Raw genomic sequence first — 19,460 nt, forward strand, 5'->3', positions numbered from 1 at the left:
AGTTTTCCTCTTTTGGGGAGTATTTGCCAGCTAGAAAAGTTGATAGATGATAAGAGAAAAGGAAACAAGAAAACGACGTGCATTTGAAATGCTAATTATTTTTCTTTTCTATTTGTAGGCGAGCGATATGTGATGACATTCTTGAATGTGTTAAATTTTGGCGATCAGGGTAAGATGAAATTCTGTAGTGTTTTAATTAAAGGTGAATACTGTTAGTAGCTATTTTCTAATATTTTTCTCTGCAGTTTGATACATTTAATGAAAACTGAACCTGAAGATTATAAAAAATGAAGATTGTAAAAAAACAAATCCTGAAGATTGAAAATTGTATGTCTCTGTAAATATGCAGTGTCCTAACTATCCCCTCTCATGTGACTTGGGTAGCATGTTCTCTGTTGAGATCTCTGTCCTGACCCTGTTTTCTGCAGAGCTCTGGTGCTCATTGTAGGGGTTGGGAGGTACTAAGAGAGGAGAAAATGGAGCTCTCCTTCACAGTCACAAAGATTTGCCCCATGTGTGTGTGGCTAGATAGGTCTCAATATTGTTTTCATATTTATTTTTTAATATAATCTCAAAGTAGTGGAAATAAAAATAGAAAAAAATCAACTTGTCATTAATGACTTTTATAAAAAAGTGCTGGTGATGGAAATGACTATCAATGTCAGTATCCTAGTTGTGACATTGTATTAAAGTTTTGCAAGATGTTACTATTTGGGGAAACTGGGCAAAGGGTACATGGATCTCTCTATTATTTCTTACAACTACACATGAATCTATAATTATCTCAAAAAGTTTAATTTAAAAATAATTAAATGAGAAAAAACATTTTAATAGTGCTGTGAAAATTCAAATAGAAAAACCAGGAGGATTGGTGTTTCTTCCTTTTTGTTTTGTAGGTATATATGATATAGTGAATAATCTTGGCTCCCTTGTGGCCAGATTAATTTTCCAGCCGATAGAGGAGAGTTTTTATATCTTCTTTGCTAAGGTGCTGGAGAGAGGAAAGGATGCCACACTTCAGAAGCAGGTAGTCTTGGTTCTTATGTCACCACCTCTCAAGTGAATTCTCTCTCTAATGGTAAGACAGAAATGTGGAGCAGTCTGTTTCCATTCTGTTTGATTTGAAATTTTTATTCTTTTATCACATTCTGAATGATGGCAGGACCCTGAGCTCACTTCTTTCACAGCCTTCTCCCTTTCCTCCTGGCTGGCCCTTCCTTGTCACCCCTTTGTCCCTCTTTGTGGCCATCTTCTTGACCCAGCCCTCTCAGAACGCTCTACAGCTGTCTCCCATGGTCTAGTCTTAGGTATAAGAATGAGATTGCCTCCTCCATCCTCAGATTCTCAAGAACCTAAGGAGCCAGAGGATGCAGAGACTGGGCAAGGCTAATCTAGGGCATGGGGAAGAAAGGATGTGATCATTTGGTTTAAGCTTGTTAAGGACTGTAAAGTGCCCAGAGCTACATTCTGACTGTGAGAATCTACATACTCTTGTTAGTAAAACAGAAAAAGAGATTTTAATCCAGAAGTATCTGGTTGTAAAAGCTTAACTTTTTCTAAAACCATTGAAAATGTCTGACTCTCTTAGAATTAAAAGCAAGGTAAGTCATCCTCTTACAAGTCTTAGAAGATAGGTGCAAAATATAGTTTATATACAATATTTCAAAATGAGTTAATCTGGTTCTCAGTCTGATTTTGAATACTTTCCTAAGCCTACGTTCAGGAACATCAGGATTTGGAGACGTTTGTCAGAAGCAGCACACTGATGAAGCTGGTTAGCAGTGTAAAACTTGCTGTCCATTTAAGAGTGAATATCAGAGGGGAAAGTGAGTGTTTCCTAAGCAACATTTGAAATAATTTATCTAAAATAAGTTAAAAACTAAACCTCCTCCTCACTACCTAAGGAGGTACACATTGTCTTTTTTCCTTCATTTGCCGATTGACATAGAAACAAACATAGGCTACAGAAAAGCAGTGATGGTGTCACCAGTTGAAAGAGTGTTCTGGAATATAGCAAAGGAGAAGGCCAGATGTGAAGTTTTTCTTTAGCGCATGATTCATCCAACTTCCTTCCCTCTTCCCCGGCCCCAGGAGGATGTTGCTGTGGCTGCCGTGGTTTTGGAGTCCCTCCTCAAGCTGGCCCTGCTGGCTGGCCTGACCATCACTGTTTTTGGCTTTGCCTATTCGCAGCTGGCTTTGGATATCTACGGAGGGGCCATGCTTAGCTCAGGATCAGGTATGAGCAACAGTTTTGCCAGATTTGCTCTAATTTCCAAACAGAAATAGAAGAGTCTTGTGAAATTCAAGAACTTGTGCACATATAGTTGATATCCATGTCAGTGTAGGGAAAATCGTCGGTGGCTGGGGCTGTGGGACTGTTCCCCTCACACAAGGTCAGACCACAGCTCAGGGTGCGGTCAGGGCTTTTGGCACCGGGTCACTCAGTTCCCCAGCCTCACTTGGAGGAGCTACGATTCCTTGGCTTTCCTCTCAGGCTCAAGTGTATTTTGCCAAGTGCTTCCTCGGACTCCATTGGGTGAAGGAGGAAGCGGAGAGCAGGCTCTAGTGAGTCTGCACTTGGTACGAAATACATCTGAAGATGGTAAATGTCACATCAATCTCGTGGGCTGATGCATGAAAGCCTCTGAAGGATAACCCAGAGCCATTTGCAGAGAATAAAATTGATCTCGGCAAATAAAATGGTATGTTTAATCCAGTGACTCTTGTTTTGAAGGAGAAAAGTATTGAAGGCATTGTAACTTTGAAACACCTGGTGCTCAGGCCACTGAGCGTCTCACAGCACTTGCTCGGCCCTGGGGACTCGACCACTTTCAAAATCCCTGGGGCCATAGGCTGGCAATCCATTTGCAATGTTTCATCTTGGGTTTGGCAAAGATGTTTTTAATTCCTCAAGTCACTAGACAGAAACTTTGAAGTCTTCTTTCTTCTGCTCCATCTCAATGTAAAATTGGAGACTTTGTCAAATGCCATTTCACAAATTCATGATAATGTTTTCGTCTCCACTATAATGGGTCCCAAACGTTTCGTGTTAGGGGAAGAAGGGCCAAGTTTCTATACTAGAGCAAAGGTCATTAAATTTGGAAAAACACCTGCTATGAAACCAATGAAGTGGTTTGCAGCTCCCCGGGCATGTACCTTGAGAAGAAGAACATTTCCATCAGGCAACTGCAGGGAGGTCTCATTGGAAGCCATTAGTAAGTGAGTGTGCAGAGACTGGGACTCAGCTGTTTCACAGAAACAGAAACCTTTCACAGAAACCTTCTGAAAGGTAAGCACCAAGGCAGGCAATCACAGGACACTGCCAGGAGGAGAAGGCTGTCTCATTAATGTCATGCTCACCTGGTGGCATAATCAATCACAGACGATATATAAATGAGATGCTGGTGCCAGTTTTGAGCATTGATAATAGACTTATCAATTAAAGGGTCAGTGCTAGTTGATTTCTAAGATAATAAATTCTGTCTCTAATGGTTTACATCAGAGTCAGTCATAATTTTAGACTCAAAAAGGTACTCTCCCAGTCTCATCTTTAGACTAAGTAGAGTCTTGAGAATGGTCTGGTTTCTCAGTCTCTGAGAAGAATATGTGGTTTGGTGTGCCACTGCAGGATCTTTAGGACCATTGTCGTCTCTTGCCTGGCCCAGGGCTCCATCAGCATCACTGCCCCAACAGGGTCTTCTAGCATTTTTCTCCTCATTGTAGCTGCCTCTCATTCTGACCAAACTTGCAGCTCTCTGTCAAACCCAGAGGGGCCTCTAGTAGGGTCAGTCCATCTCCCCAGGGTGCCTGCTGGCTTTCCTTCCCTTGTCTCTGTGCTGCCCCTCATCTCCTTGCACTTCTCCTGACTGTACCCGAATGCCTTTTCTACACCAGAAAATACTAACACTGCTGCTCTCCCCTCCCCACCAACAGTCTTTTCTGTTCACTTAAATACCTCACAAAACTTGACTTCCTCCAGAAAGTCTTCCTGAATTAATCAGAAAAGAAGGGCAACTTTCCATGGCTCAGCCCAACCACCCTAGTTTTGAAAGTAGAACTTGCAATGCTGCTGTCCTCAGTTGCCCCAGTTGCATATTGGTCTTTGTCCTTACCCGGGAAGGGGACTTGCCAGTGACCTGAATTGGCTTCTTACACCCTCTAGCTTCTGTGCTGCCATCTCCAAATGTGGGACTCAGACACAGCATGGACAGGCTTCCGTGGGAGGCACTGTGGTTTTGCTTTGCATTATTTATGATCAGCACTGTGTGTAATTAGGGGCTTTGTAAGTACTCTAGAGACTTTTCTCAGGAATCTTTCTCATACCTAGCTTTTCCACCCTTTAGAAAAACACACATTGGCGTTCTTCCCTGAGATTCTCACATTTATGTCTTAGGTGCTTCTCTCTTCTTTTACTTTTTAAAATCTGTTTCTTCCCTCTATCCCGTTGTATTAGTTTCTTAGGGCTGCAATAACAATATACAACAAATTGGATGGCTTAAAACAATAAAAATGGATTGTCTCACGGTTCTGGAGGTCCGAAGTCTGAAATCAAGGTGTCAGCAGGGCCATGCTCTCTGATGGCTCTAGAGGAGGACCCTTCCTTGCCTCTTCTAGCTTCTGGTGTTTGCTGACAATCCTTGGCTTGTAGATACATTACTCCAGTCACATGGCTGTCTTCTCCTTGTGTGTCTTCACATCGTTTTCCCTCTATGAGTGTCCCTGTGCCCAAATTTCCCCTTTTTGTAAGGACACCACCATAATGGGTTAGCGCCCACCCTAATGACCTCAATTTCACTTGATTTTCTCTATAAAGACCATATTTCCAAATAAGATCGTTTCTAAGGTACTAAGTGTTAGGACACCAACATACTTTTTTGGGGTATATAATTCAACCCATAACACCCCTCAGTTCAATCCATAGTTTAAGGTTCCATCCATGAATTCCCCAATTTTAGCCTTTTTCCCTAAAATTGACTCAGAGCCTTTCCACTTGAATCAGTTTCATGCAAGAGTTTGTGTTCTCCGTGTTGCAAAGCAGCTCACTATCCACCTTCACTAGGCCCACACATGCTATTAGCTTTCCATTACCAAGTGAGAAGTGCAGGTTATGAGAGGAACCCCGTTCCTCTCTCTCAGAGAGAGGAGGGTAGAGAGATGCAGCAGGCACAGTAGGCATAGCCTCGAGCCATCCCAGGGCAGCATCTGCTCCCTACCACCTTGTCTGGAGTCGTCCCTCAGCTGCGGTGGGGGCCAGGCTACTTTCTGCAGTGGCTTGAGGAATGAAGTGCAGCGTGGCTTGATACAATGTGGAGCCCAGGAAAGAGCCATGGAAAACAGTTTTTGTTGGGCATCACGTCTGCCCTATTAATATTCCTTTGGTAATTTTTGACTGCCATACAACTGTGTAGGGTCTCCATGGCACAAGGATCTTTCATATTAAGCAGCTTTCGTAAACCATGAATAAGTTCCAGATTATGAGACTCTGAAACTTCAGTCGCCCCCTGTTTTCTTTTAGTCGTTAAGTTTTTTCTTTATTGAGGTCTAATTTACATAAAGTAAAATGCTATACTCTTTTAAGACCATAGTTTGATGAGTTTTGACAAATATATACACCCACGTAACCAACATCCACATTAAGACACAGAACATTTCCATTACCCCAGGAAGTTCTCTCAGGGCCCTTTCCAGTCCACTGCCCCCTCTACCTCAGAGGCAACCCCTGATCTGATTTCTATCACCATAGATTAGTATTACTTTTAAAAAGAATTTCATGTAGATGAAATCGTATAGCATGGACACTTTTGTCTTTGGCTTCTTTCCCTCAATATAAGGTTTTTGAGATTCATGCATGTTTTTACATGGATCAGTCATTTTTTCCTCTTTGATTGCTGAGAAGTATTTCTTTGTATGGATGGCCCGCAGTTTATCCTTTCTCTTGATGGTTTGTTTTGGCTATTATGAATAAAACTGCTATGGGCATTTTTGTACAAGTGTTGTTGTGAACATGTGTGCTTATTTCTGTTGGATGTGTACTTAGGCATGAAATTGCTGGGTCATAGGCTAGGTATATGTTTGTTTTATTAGAAATTGCTTGGCTGCTTCTTGATAATGGCCCTCTGAGAAGAGGGGATCAGTCCTATTCGTAAGGCTCCTAATCTTTTGTTGGCAGATTTGTCCAAAGTTTGTTAGTTAGCTGTAGAAGCACATCACTTTGTTTTAGGAGAAAAGAACATTGTAGGCTTTGGCTCTTCCTGCAGATTTGTGGGTGCTCTATCTCCGTGGCTTCCTGCTGCTCTTGAGCCCCGGGCTTCTCCCCAAGGTCTTTTCTTCAGGACCTCTCAACTGAGGTTCTCTCTTTTTTTTTTTTTTTTAATTGAGTTATTGATAGGTTACAATCTTGTGAAATTTCAGTTGTACATTAATGTTTGTCAGTCATGTTGTAGGTGCACCACTTCACCCTTTGTGCCCACCCCCCACCCCACCTCTCCCCTGGCATCCACTAAACTGTTCTTAGTCCATAATTTTAAATTCCTCATATGAGTGGAGTCATACACAGATTATCCTTCTCTCGCTGGCTTATTTCACTCAACATAATTCTCTCAAGGTCCATCCATGTTATTGCAAATGGAATGATTTTGTTCTGTTTTGCAGCTGAGTAGTATTCCATTGTATATATGTACCACATCTTCTTTATCCATTCATCTGTTGCTGGACACTTAGGTTGCTTCCACGTCTTGGCTATTGTAAACAGTGCTGCAACAAACATTGGGGTGCATAGGACTTTTGGGATTGCTGACTTGAAGCTCTTTGGATAAATACCTAGTAGTGGGATGACTGGATCGCATGGTAGTTCTATTTTTAATTTTTTGAGGACTCTCCATACTGTTTTCCATAGTGGCTGCACCAGTTTGCATTCCCACCAGCAGTGTGTGAGGGTTCCTTTTTCTCCGCAACCTCTCCAACATTTGTTGCTATTAGTTTTAGATATTTTTGTCATTCTAACGGGTGTAAGGTGATATCTTAGTGTAGTTTTGATTTGCATTTCCCTGAAGATCAGCGATGATGAGCATCTTTTCATGTGCCTATTGGCCATCATTATATCTTCTTTGGAGAAATGTCTGTTCATGTCTCCAGCCCATTTTTTGATTGGGTTGTTTGATGTTTTGTTGTTGAGTTGCGAGAGTTCTTTATATATTATGGATATTAAGCCCTTGTCAGATATATGACTTGCAAATATTTTTTCCCAGTTAGTGGGTTGTTTTTTTGTTTCAGTCCTGTTTTCATTTGCCTTGAAGAAGCTCTTTAATCTGATGAAGTCCCATTTGTTTATTCTTTCTGTTGTTTCCCTTCTCTGAGAAGGCATGGTGTCCGAAAAGATCCTTTTAATACTGATATCAAAGAGTGAACTGCCTACGTTTTCTTCTAGAAGCCTTATGGTTTCAGGTCTCACCTTTAGGTCTTTGATCCATTTTGACTTTATTTTGGCAAATGGTGAAAAAGAATGGTCAATTTTCATTCTTTTACATGTGGCTTTCCAGTTTTCCCAGCACCATTTGTTGAAAAGACTTTCTTTTCTCCATTGTATGCCCTCAGCTCCTTTGTCAAAGATAAGCTGTCCATAGATGTGTGGTTTTATTTCTGGGCTTTCAATTCTTTTTTTTTTTAAAGATTTTATTTTTTTCCTTTTTCTCCCTAAAGCTCCCCAGTACATAGTTGTATATTCCTCGTTGCAGGTCCTTCTAGTTGTGGCATGTGGGACGCTGCCTCAGCGTGGTTTGATGAGCAGTGCCATGTCCGCACCCAGGATTCGAACCAACGAAACACTGGGCCGCCTGCAGCGGAGCGTGCGAACTTAACCACTTGGCCACGGGGCCAGCCCCTGGGCTTTCAATTCTGTTCCATTGATCTGTGCATCTGTTTTTGTACCAGTACCATGCTGTTTTGATTACTGTAGCTTTGTAGTATGTTTTGAAGTCAGGGATTGTGATGCCTCCCCTTTTGTTCTTTTTTTTCAGGATTGCTTTAGAAATTCGGGGTCTTTTGTTGCCCCATATGAATTTTAGGATTCTTTCTTCTAATTCTGTAAAGAATGTCATTGGGATTCTGATTGGGATGGCGTTGAATCTATAGATTACTTTAGGTAGAACAGACATTTTAACTATGTTTATTCTTCCAATCCATGTACATTGAATGTCTTTCCATCTCCTTATGTCATCATCCAATTCTCTCAGAAGGGCCTTGTAATTTTCATTATATAGGTCCTTCACTTCCTTAGTTAAATTTACCCCAAGGTATTTTATTCTTTTTGTGGTGATTGTGAATAGTATTGTATTCTTGAATTCTTTTTCTGTTGGTTCATTACTGGAGTATAGAAATGCTACTGATTTATGCAAATTGATTTTATACCCTGCAACTTTGCTGTAGTTGTTGATTACTTCTAACAGTTTTCCAATGGATTCTTTGGGGTTTTCTATATATAAGATCATGTCATCTGCAAACAGCGAGAGTTTCACTTCTTCCCTCCCTATTTGGATTCCTTTTATTCCTTTTTCTTGCCTGATTGCTCTGGCCAGGACCTCCAGTACTATGTAAAAAAAGGGTGGTGATAGAGGGCATCCTTGTCTCATTCCTGTTTTCAGGGGGATGGCGTTCAGTTTTTGCCCATTGAGAATGATGTTGGCTATGGGTTTGTCATATATGGCCTTTATTATGTTGAGGTAGTTTCCTTCTATGCCCATTTTGTTCAGAGTTTTTATCATAAGTGGCTGTTGGATCTTGTCAAATGCCTTCTCTGCATCTATTGAATTGATCATGTGGTTTTTATTCCTCAACTGAGGTTCTCTTATTATGCAGGGCCACCAGTGTCCTTGAGTGCTCAAACTAGTGGGCCTCTTCATTCTGATTTAAAAAGCGAGAAGATTTACTTGCTGGTCAGATAATCGTTGTTAAGCAAGAGATTGGTACATTTATTCATAACTGTCCTTTTGTTTTTAGCTGTTTATTTTAGTCAGTGCTGTGGAGTGCTGGGAGAGTCCTTCCAGGTACTTAAGACCATAGGCTCAAGCATGCATCTGCCCATTGACGATACTGGCTGGGCTCATGACCCAGTTCTGGCATTCTCTGCCATCCAGTTCAACTGAGGGTGCATGTGGGCCTCCTCCTTGGGCTCTGGGATCACAGTGGGTTGTTTTCCTTATAGGTCCTATTTTGCTGCGCTCCTATTGTCTCTACGTCCTCCTGCTTGCCATCAATGGAGTGACCGAGTGTTTCACATTTGCTGCCATGAGCAAAGAGGAGGTTGACAGGTAGGTAACCTTAAAGACACACTTTTAATCATGGCCTTCAACCCAAATGAAGTGGCTTGCCAATCTTTCTTTTCGTTCTCAACATGCATTTACGGAAGGCTGTTTTAGAGGTAGCCCCGAGACCACTAGTGTGGGGTTTTCCCTAGGCCATCCTTGCACAGGCACCATTCAGTTAGTCCTTCCCAAGGTAGGGCTGTGGGGGCAGCAGCTGCTCTTTGCCTCCCTTTGTGGAGGAAGGCATCTGGGCTCTGAAGGGTTATGTCAGTACAGGTTTGCGGAGGCAGGCACAAGACAAGCTCCACTCCTCTACCTCCTTGCCCAGTGCTCCAGTGGGTTATTCAGGGGAGGAAGACATTTCTTCTACCCACTCTGGGTCCTTGCTGGACAACAAGTTAAATTTGCATGAGACAGAATAACAGAAGAAAATTAAAGTTTTATAACGTGTACATGGGAGAGACCCAGGAAAACTGAGCAATTCACCTAAATGGTGGAAGCTCTCACCTTAAATACCATCCTCAGCTAAAGACAAAGGAGGATGTTGGGGGTAGCGTGAGTCAGTTACAGAAGGTTACCAGACAAGCACAGTAAACAAGAGTAAGGTTATTATGCAGATTTAAGTCCTTGCCTTCTGCCTTGATAAGAGTTTCTAGAGATAAGGTCACCCCCCTTCTTCCTGGTACAGAGAGGGAGACACCTTTACAGATGGAGATTTCCCTTACAAATGTAAACGTCTCTTACAAAGGGTAAGGAAATTCTACTTTTCAGAGTTTCTCTCATGTCTGCAGTTTTGAAAAGTAGCCAGCCCAAAATAATTCTCATGGCAAATAGACATAACTTGGGGTGGCCAATTCCAATCCCCTACAGTTACCAAGGAGCTTCTTCAAGATGCAGAGTCCTACCCCTGAGAATCTGATTCAAGGGTCATTGAGAATCTCAGGGATCTGTGACACCTCTCCTCAGAGAAAGGCCTAAGTGCACATACACGTTTTGCCACATTTTTTTCCCTTCCATTGACCCCAGATCAAGACCTCTGTCCTGGAACCTCAAGCACTGGTTCTTAACACTTGTTATGAGTCAAAATCCACCACAGAGCTTGTTAGAAATGCAGATTCCTGCCCACCCTACTTCCACCACTCTCTCTCCTCCCACACCTGCAGGATCAGCAGGCCTCCGAGCATGTGTATGTTTTTTGAATCGTCAGTGATTCTGACGTGACTCCTGGCTCAGAGCCTCTGGCCCACACCCATCCAGGGTCATTCATTCTTGTGTCCCGAATGCCAAAAGTAGCAAGACAGTACCTTAAGATGTCACTACAGGATGAGGTTGAGGACAAGGATAAAACTGATAGGGGAGAAGAAGAGAGAGGAAACAGGAGAAGAGAGTAGAGGGGTGAGTGTAGGTAATAGGGCAAGTAGCCCTCATTATCCCTTTGCCCCTTGAGGCCTGGGTCCCTTGGGGGGTTTCTGCTGCTCTGTAATGCCTTGAGTGCTGTTGAAAGCCCTGAGAGGCCCGGTGTGGGGGTGGGATGGGGAAGGGGCAGCTCAAAGAGTTGGGGAACTCTTCCTCCCATTTCAGAGCTGCCTCTATCTGCTTCCCATTTGGGGCTGTCGCAAAAAGCAGCTTGGTGACTGTTTGCTACCGTAGTTGAGGATTAGAGTCTGGAGCAGCCATCCCAGCCCAGACCAGATTCACCTTGGAAGTACTGGCCCCCTCCAAGACCAACAACTAGAATTTTAGGGGCTTGGGCCAGGGAATCTGTTTTATTATGCAGCTTCAGGAGATTTCTGATGATAGCTAGGGCCTTAGGAACCACTGGCCCAGACCAGCTTTATCAGTAAAAACTGCATTAGCACTGTGACCCATACATATTTAGGTGGACATGACTGAAACGAAGCTTTCACACAGCAGTAAGTACCCTAGTTATGCACAGGACACACTGATGGTTTTTATTCCATTCTATTTCATTTCTTTTTTCTTTTTTTTTTTTGAGGAAGATTAGCCCTGAGCTAACTACTGCCAATCCTGCTCTTTTTGCTGAGGAAGACTGGCCCTGAGCTAACATCCATGCCCATCTTCCTCTATTTTATATGTGGGACGCCTGCCACAGCATGGCTTTTGCCAAGCAGTGCCATGTCCACACCCGGGATCCCAACCGGTGGACCTCCAGCCGCCAAGAAGCGGAACATGTGAACTCAATTGCTGCGCCACCAGGCCGGCCCTCTATTTCACTTCTTCAACTACCGTGTCATGACCCACTAAATTGACTTCCCAGCCCTACTTTTGGGTCACAACCGTAGTTTTCCAAATAGTGGTCTAGACATGGTTTTTACCTCAGATAGTTAAATTTATAGCTATGAAACTGCTTTGAGTCCATCCCTTGATTTTTTTCATTTATGAAAAGGTCTATTTAACTTTAACTTTGAAAATACAGTTTTTATTTGAAAGGTGCTTCTAACATTTTTAAATATAATTTAAAACATACTAAATATATAAAAAATATAATTTAAAACATACTAAATATATAAAAAATATAATTTAAAACATACTAAATATATAAAAAATATAATTTAAAACATACACAGGCATAGTGGAAGAGAGCTCCAGACTAGGAATCTGTCTCTCTGAAGAGAATTCTATTACAATAATTCCAGCATTAGTGTTGAGGGGGAGAGTTGACACTAAACTTGCTTAAAATGTTTAAAAAAATCTCTTACGGCCAAATCATGAGGGAATGTAGACAGTGGCTGGCTGCTTTCTTTCCTCTTATGTTGTATTGAACCAAAGGAAACAAGTTTTTAAGTTAGTTACAATGGGATTTTGACAGTCCATAAATATCTGGAAAATTATTTTCATGGTATTAGTTAACAGAGAAAAGACAGAGCCAGAGCACCTTCTAATGCAGTTCCCCCTGAAGTAACTCACTTCCCATAAGAGTAAAATGTGACATTAAGCATGGTCTTCAGACACGTGGTAAACATAGTAGCCCCAGTTCTGCCTGGGCCCCTGGCCCCAAGCCCCGGCCCTGCTCTGAGCATGTGGAGCACCTGGGCTCATCACAGAGCCTGGCATTTTTGTCATCTCTATAAATTTAAGCAGACATAAAACTTTAGTAAGAGCTTTTATAGTAGAATTGGGCCGCTTAGTTCAATGTTATGATCGATTTACGTTGGACATCCCAGATTCTGAATTGAAAAAAATAATTGATAAAATCATGGGTTTTTACTTAACCAACTTCAGGTTAATCAGTGTTTTTCCAAATAAAAGTGGGGCATTTGGTTGCATGTGAAATATTAGAACATCCTTTGAAGTGCAAGTTGCTTTTTTTTTTTTTAATAACCTCATAGTATAGAGAGAATATGATGGATGGTTTTTGGGTTTCTGTGTGTGTGTGTGTGAGGAAGACTGCCCCTGAGCTAATATCTGTTGCCAATCTTTCTCTTTTTGCTTGAGGAAGATTGTCACTGAGCTAACATCCCTGCCAGTCTTCCTCTACTTTATGTGGGATGCCACTACAGCATGGCTTGACAAGCAGTGCTAGGTCCATGCTTGGGATCCGAACCTGTGAACCCTGGGCCACCGAAGCAGAGTGCATGAACTTAATCACTGTGCTACCGGGTGGCCCCGATTGATGGATTTTTCATTATGCCCTATTAAAGAATTTTTGTCTGTTTTGTTAAGGCTATCTCATTTTCTTTCCTTCGTCTGACAAATCTTTTTGAGCATCTTCTCTTTAACAGGTATTCTTTTAAGCTCTAGGAATTCAGCAACGAATAAGACAAGATCCCTACTCTCCTGGAGCTGACAGTGGAGAGGCAGGTAGCAAAACAGTAAATAAATAAGATAATGTTGTGCTGTGCGGAGGACTAAAACAGGGTTGTGTAGTGAGAATGAGGGCCTTTTTAGATTGAGTAAGGTGTGCAGGCCCCTCTAAGGAAGTGGCATTTATGCTGAGGCCTGGATGACCAAGAAGAATCTGCCATGCAAAGATGGGGCAGAGTGTTCCAGACAGAGGGGACAGTGATGCAGAGGCCCAAGATTGACAGCTCCTTTGTTGATTTGTTGGCCCTGGAATACCCAAAATCAAGTTGGACTCCATAACTGTTGAATGAAAGATGAATGTGATCTTCTCACTTTGGTACATAAGAGATTGGTGCCATTCTTCTCATGGCCACACAGGCTACATTGTATGGCTCTGCCTTAATGTATTCAACCATCACCCGCTGGGGGACGCTTCAGTTGCTGCTGTGACTGATGTCCTTGGCCATCCATCTTTTCATAGGCCTAGTTTTAAGTCCAATATCTTCTTGGGGCCATGGAAAAAAACATTTATAAATAATTTACTGTTTATCTTAACCAAACCTTATAAAATAGTCATTATTGTCACTGATTAACTTCACATTGATTTAGAAAGTGGTATTTTAATTGCATCTTTGAATTCCTTATCTTTTCCTGAGGTGGATTATGCCTTTATGGCTATAGGTTTGTGAGTTCTGGAAAGCTCAACAGCTGCAGTGGCCTCTTCTGGTGAAAAACAGTGGACCCCATCGTTGTCAGCTCCTCCCAAATGGCCACACCAAAGAAGCTACACTGTTGAATTTGTCCCTACTTGAGTTAGCATGAATTACCTATTGGTTTTATTCATTGTTGCCATTTTACTTGGAGTTGGGTGAGAATGACTTTGAAAGTTTGTAAATCTATGGCTTAGACTCCAAGGATTGGTCTTACAGACCTTTCTGAGATAGTTTCTGAAAAGAACAAACAGATTACACATCTCTGCTTCTTTCTGGACAAGAGGTCAGAGTACTGATCTGTGATGGGCCCCACCCTCAGTGGCTTGTTAGGAAGTTGGCCATTCTGATCACTGATTAGTAGTTAGTGGAGAAACTTCCTCTATGGAGGTGTGGGCTCTTGTACTTCAGTTGCTCTTTAGAATTCTGGATGAAAGCACACTTCCCCTGTTTGGAGTATAGTATGTGTGTGTGTGTGTATGTGTGTGTGTGTGTGTGTGTGGTATTCTTACCACCCACTCTGGTAAAATATATCTCCACACCACCTTGGGTTGGGCTTGGTTAGCCTGGGGACCAGTACCATTGAGAGCATACAGTGGCTTTCTTACCACCCCTCATGTGCAGAACTTGAGTGGTGGCCTCTGAGGTTTCCTAACCAGGAGACACAGCTTGGGGGCCTAAGGGGTTTGGCTCCCTCCACAACAGCTATGCACTTAGAGTGCCTGCTGTGCACTAGGTAGAAACCAGATGCTGGAGAAGTTTGTTTGTGGCTGTACCACAAGCCTTTTGGGGGACTATGGCAGCTATGCTATCTTTGCTGAGAAGTGAATATAACTAAGTGACATGCTGCTTTAAATCAGAGAAGAGAAAAGAGCGGTATAATTCATCCTGTCATAGATCCAAAGAGCTCTAGAGATAATAGCGAGCAGGAAGAAGGATGTGTGCGAGTCTAGAGAACGCTGAAGGGGACGCAGGCCTTGCTGCCTCTCTACGTTTCATTGTGAAGGCTGGTCACTTGGTTTGAGTGAGGTCCACTGGCCAAGGTTATGGGGCTACTGCATTTTCCAAGGGAAGCAGTGTGAGGCGCCGAAGTTCAGGGGCCAGGGGTCAGGTTGGAGTGTTGGCTCACTCTTCAGGCCAGTTACTCAGCCTCTCTCTGCCTGGTTTCCTTGACTGTAAAACGAATCCAAGCTCCACCGGCCCAGGACCATGTGTGTCCCTTCACCAGTGTATCCCTAGCGCCCCTCACAGTGCCTGTCCCAGAGTTAGCATTCATCTAGAATTATTAGCGGGGTCATATTCTTGAGCCTCACTTTGAAGGCTTGGGCTGGACAGGATTTTTGTGTGTTTTGATCACAAAGTGTCACTTCAACTAACCAATTATTATCCTTAAAAACTACAAGTATCTTGAGTTGTTCATTTTCTTACTGTTCCATTATGTTATCCGTATAGCATTCAATGTTATGAAAACCAGCTGGATTATGGGAATTCAGAGGTGCTTGCTGTGAATTCAAGTTCACAGCCAGTTTTTTTGCGATAGTCCTGTCTTGAGACAGGGTACCCACTGCCCTGCTTTGCTTGTCTCCCTCTCCCCAGGTACAATTTCACAATGCTGGGCCTGTCATCTTCATTCCTGGTGTTATCCTATCTCCTGACCCGTTGGTGTGGCAGCGTGGGCTTCATCTTGGCTAATTGCTTTAACATGGCCATTCGGATCACACAGAGCCTTTCCTTCATCCACCGCTACTACCAAAAGAGCCCCCACAGGCCCTTGGCTGGCCTGTACCTGTCGCCGGTCCTCCTCGGGACATTTGCCGTCAGTGGTGGGATTACTGGTGTTTCAGAGGTGAGATTCCCTGCAGCTTCCCACCACATGCTTTTGCGGGCTGTCCACTCTCCCTCACTCTCGGCTTCTCCTTCCTGCACTGCCTGAACCAGCTGGACAAGTATTCACCTCCTCTTACCCCTTCCCCTAAGCCTCTAAGACAGCATCTTCTGAGAGATGTGACCAAACAGTGTTACCAGTGGGAACAGAGTAGACCCTCAGTATGCAGTTGGCGCACCCTTTATCTGACTCAGAGCTGGAATAATAGGACCTCTGCCTTCCCCAGCTTGCTCCAGAGGTAGAAGGTACAGATGGAGGGGCCGGAGCAGTGACAACTGTTTCTTTCTGCAGGTGTTCCTCTGCTGTGATCAGGGCTGGCCAGCCAGGCTGGCACACATTGCTGTGGGGACCTTCTGTTTGGGAGCCACTCTTGGGACAGTGTTTCTCACAGAGACCAAGCTGATCCACTTTCTTAGGACTCAGTTAGGTGTGTCCAGACTCGCTGACAAAATGACATGACCTCAGGGATGCACTGACACCTGTGCCACCTGGACCAGCTGTGTGGTGGTTCTGTGGGTGGAACACATTTTCTGTACAGAAGAGTGCTGCTGGGGGCACTGCAGTGGAGTGAGACCAACCAAGGCAGGTGAGACACCAGAGAGAAGCAGCAGACCAACACTTACCGGCCACTTGAAGTCTGAAAGAGGAAGAAAGAGTTCCATTTTAAAGGAAGACCAAAAAGCTCTTTTAAAATAGATACAAGTATTTTTTTCACCATTTTGTTTGAATCGGCATTTTCCTTTTGATTAATGTATTCCTTTTGGGTATGATTGATCTTAGGAGCTACATGCTCCAATAAGGTATATCCTGGATATTAATAGTTAATAATTATCTGGCCCAGAAAAAGAGACATTGCCATTATCCCTTCACAGGAATATTTAACTCATTCTGTAAAAGAAGGAAGGAGACCTGATGTCATGTACCAAACAAGGACAGTGGTGGCCCTGGAGTTGTGGCTTTCCACATGACAACACTGTGGTCTGGGTTTTTAAAGAAGGAAAAACGTTACTCAGAAATCCAAGAGATTAAAATGCGAAGTCTTTCAGATCACATTTCCCGACTTAGCTTGGGGGAGTCATGCTTTATCCTCACTGCTGCGTCCCCCGGGCCAGCACAGGCTTCCCAGAGTTGGTGCAGGCTGCCTCAGGACCCCTGGCCTGGCCACCCAAAAGTGGGGGACCTTGAAGGAAACTGATCCATTGTGAGCTGTCCCCTAAAGGGAACACTGCTTTGCAGCTGGCTGTAACTTCTCACATGGAGATGGCACAGATGACAACTCAAGTTGAATGGATGTATCTTTTTTTCCTCAGAATAAAACAGGTAAATTTTTGTATGGCAAGTATCACTGAGTCAGGCCCCTCCTACTGACCCATGACTTCCAGCACTGGTCAGTGCACCGAAATTCCAGCCCCGGGACGAGAGCGACAGCCTGGTGGTCTGGTCCTCCAAGCTACAATGGGAGCCCAGGTTGAGGCTCACCTACCTCATCCAGCACCTGGCACCCAGCAGGTGAGGTCACCAGGCATTGTTCTGAGGCCACAGAGCATTTTTCTTCTTTCATTAATATATTAATTCCTTTTGGATGTAACTGATCTTTGGAGCTAGATGCACAAACTATCTTGGATGGTAATAGTAATCATCTGGCCCCAGTGTTCCCAAATTTCTATGTTTACACTCAGAGAACAGGTTGTTCGCCTGGGCTAGTCAGGGCAACTTGTATCAGATGGTGGTTTAGCTAAAATGCACACATTAAATCCACTGGCCCAGAGCCAAGGGGCAAAGGATCAGGGCCCACCAGTGCTCTGAGACAAGGGCCCGGGCACCTGGACCCCTTTTTATTCAAAGGGAGAATACTTTGCACTAACTGGAGGGGAAGTAGCTAAATGCAGAGTATCACAGAGCAGTCAGAGGCCCTGCAAAAGCAGTACCTTGGTCATGCTGTGTGAGGCAGGATCAGGCTTTCTCAGAGGAACTGATTATCCCATGTGGCAGTGCGGGTGGCACACAGATGACAGACCTCACTCCCTCCCATGTCCTTTTTCTCTCTCGAGTGTGCATAAATGGGCCTTTTGCCCTCACAAGTTCCTTCTCTGCTGCCCTTGACCCTCCCTCCCTCCTCTAGGGCCCTGTCAGCCACCCCATGCCCACTTGACCCCACACTCAAAGCATAGTCCTCGAACTATCTGCCTCAGAATCACCCAAATTGCAAGGTAGAAATGTAGGTTCCCAGGACCCACTCCAGACCTTTGGAGTCTGCATCTCTGGGAGCAGGTCTCTGGGATCAGCATTTTTTGGCAAACTGAGGTTGGCACACCCATCGTCCTCATCAGCCTCAGGGCTCAGGAGCAGTTGTGCACATGTTCACATGTCCAGTCTCTGCTCCAGGAAGAGAGCTGCTGTCACTGACTTCCTGAGCAGCATCACTGACTTCCCAGCTCTTCGGGAGCAGGACCACCAAGGCTTCTGCTCTGCTCTGCCACATGGAGAGAGGCTCTGTGTCTGACAGCAAGTGCTTGTTCTCTCGTCTCTCATCCGTCTGCCTGCAGTCTGCCTGGCGCTGCTGCCAGCACAGGACTGCCGCAGTCAGGGCCAGCTCCTCTTGAAAGATGGCCAGCTGGGATGGTGGCCCAGGGCTCCTTCCCGTGTCCTACTTCCCTGTTTATAGGAGGAGTAGTGCCCACAGCCGGATGGTTGGGGGAAGTGGCTGTTTTCCCATTACCAGCTCCTGCTCCTGTGCTGTCGGCACTGGCAGCAGGCCCTTTGCAGTTCTCCGAGGACCTCTACCTCCGCCCCCTGGCCGCCTCCCTGAAGTGCAGTTGGGCCTGACCACTGCCTCTGGTGCTTCCCCCTGCTGGCCCCCTAGAGCGACACTGTGCCTCATGGTGCTTGCTTACACGCATGCTGAGCTGCCTCACTTTACCCCAGAAGGATTTTTGGTGGGAATCACCCTTTTCCTTTAAGTACCGCTTAAAATATAGCGAGGCTGCTTCTCCAAGGAAACAAGTCTCTAAAGCACGTCCTTCACGAAGAAGCCTTTGCTGGTGAGAATAACAGTATTTCTTCTTTCTGTGCTGCTCTGGCCACACACATGTGATGGTGACTTCAAGTGTGGGCTGTCACATCCCTCCGAGAGGGGCTGTTGCTGCTGCTGCTGCGCTGCTCACCACTTCCTCAGCACGGACTCCTGGCTCTGGAAGCTCCCTGCGCTCGCCAGCCTAACCCTAGCAGGGCACCTCCTCCTGTCTTTTTTCTTTAATTATGTATTCATGTTGCTAATTTCATGTCAATTCCCTGATTTTAAAATGAATAAATCACTTTCTTCCTATCTTTGTGAAGATCTTTCATATACCTTGTCCTTCCAAAAAGGAAAACAAAATTTCTTAAATTTCAAAAGGAAGGTGGGCAAATAGCTTGAGTATGTGAACTGTGTTTATTCCTCCCTGTAACATTTCTCTTACATGGATGTTGTGGCTGGACTGCGACTTTGACAGAGAGGGCAGTTTCTGGGCTCTGCCTGGAGCTTCTGTGACTGGGACTGAAAAGCCCGGCAGTCCATCACCATGCCTCCCTCCCAGCCGAGGCAGTGGTTCCCGTTGTTTATTGTACTTTTCTCTCTCCTCTCTTCTCTGGCCTGCTCCTTGTCTTGGTCATGTTTTTAAGTTAAGCAGCCATTCTTTGATGGGTCAGGGCTAACATCAGGGGCAGGCAAAGCAAGTGTGTGACTTTAGGTAGCGTGATTCTGGGGGAGTCCAGGGTACCCCT

The 19,460-nt window shown here is 44.3% G+C and overlaps 1 protein-coding gene across 4 annotated transcripts in view; it reads left to right on the forward strand.

The window, feature by feature from the left end:
- RFT1 (RFT1 homolog) overlaps positions 1-19,023 on the forward strand; it is a 63,481-nt gene extending 44,458 nt beyond the window's left edge. For 2 of the 4 annotated variants that reach the window (XM_070577090.1, XM_008513137.2), the window contains 6 exons: positions 119-169; positions 897-1,027; positions 2,092-2,236; positions 9,200-9,305; positions 15,410-15,659; positions 15,990-19,023. In XM_070577090.1, coding sequence (XP_070433191.1) covers positions 119-169; positions 897-1,027; positions 2,092-2,236; positions 9,200-9,305; positions 15,410-15,659; positions 15,990-16,157 — 851 coding nt within the window. In that variant the 3' untranslated portion in view covers positions 16,158-19,023. The remainder of the gene's footprint in view (positions 1-118; positions 170-896; positions 1,028-2,091; positions 2,237-9,199; positions 9,306-15,409; positions 15,660-15,989) is intronic. The other 2 variants (XM_070577092.1, XM_070577091.1) reach the window with 2 other exon arrangements.
- The last annotated feature ends 437 nt before the right edge of the window (positions 19,024-19,460 follow it).

Source organism: Equus przewalskii, chromosome 15, assembly GCF_037783145.1.
Source record: "Equus przewalskii isolate Varuska chromosome 15, EquPr2, whole genome shotgun sequence".
NCBI classification, from domain to species: domain Eukaryota; kingdom Metazoa; phylum Chordata; class Mammalia; order Perissodactyla; family Equidae; genus Equus; species Equus przewalskii.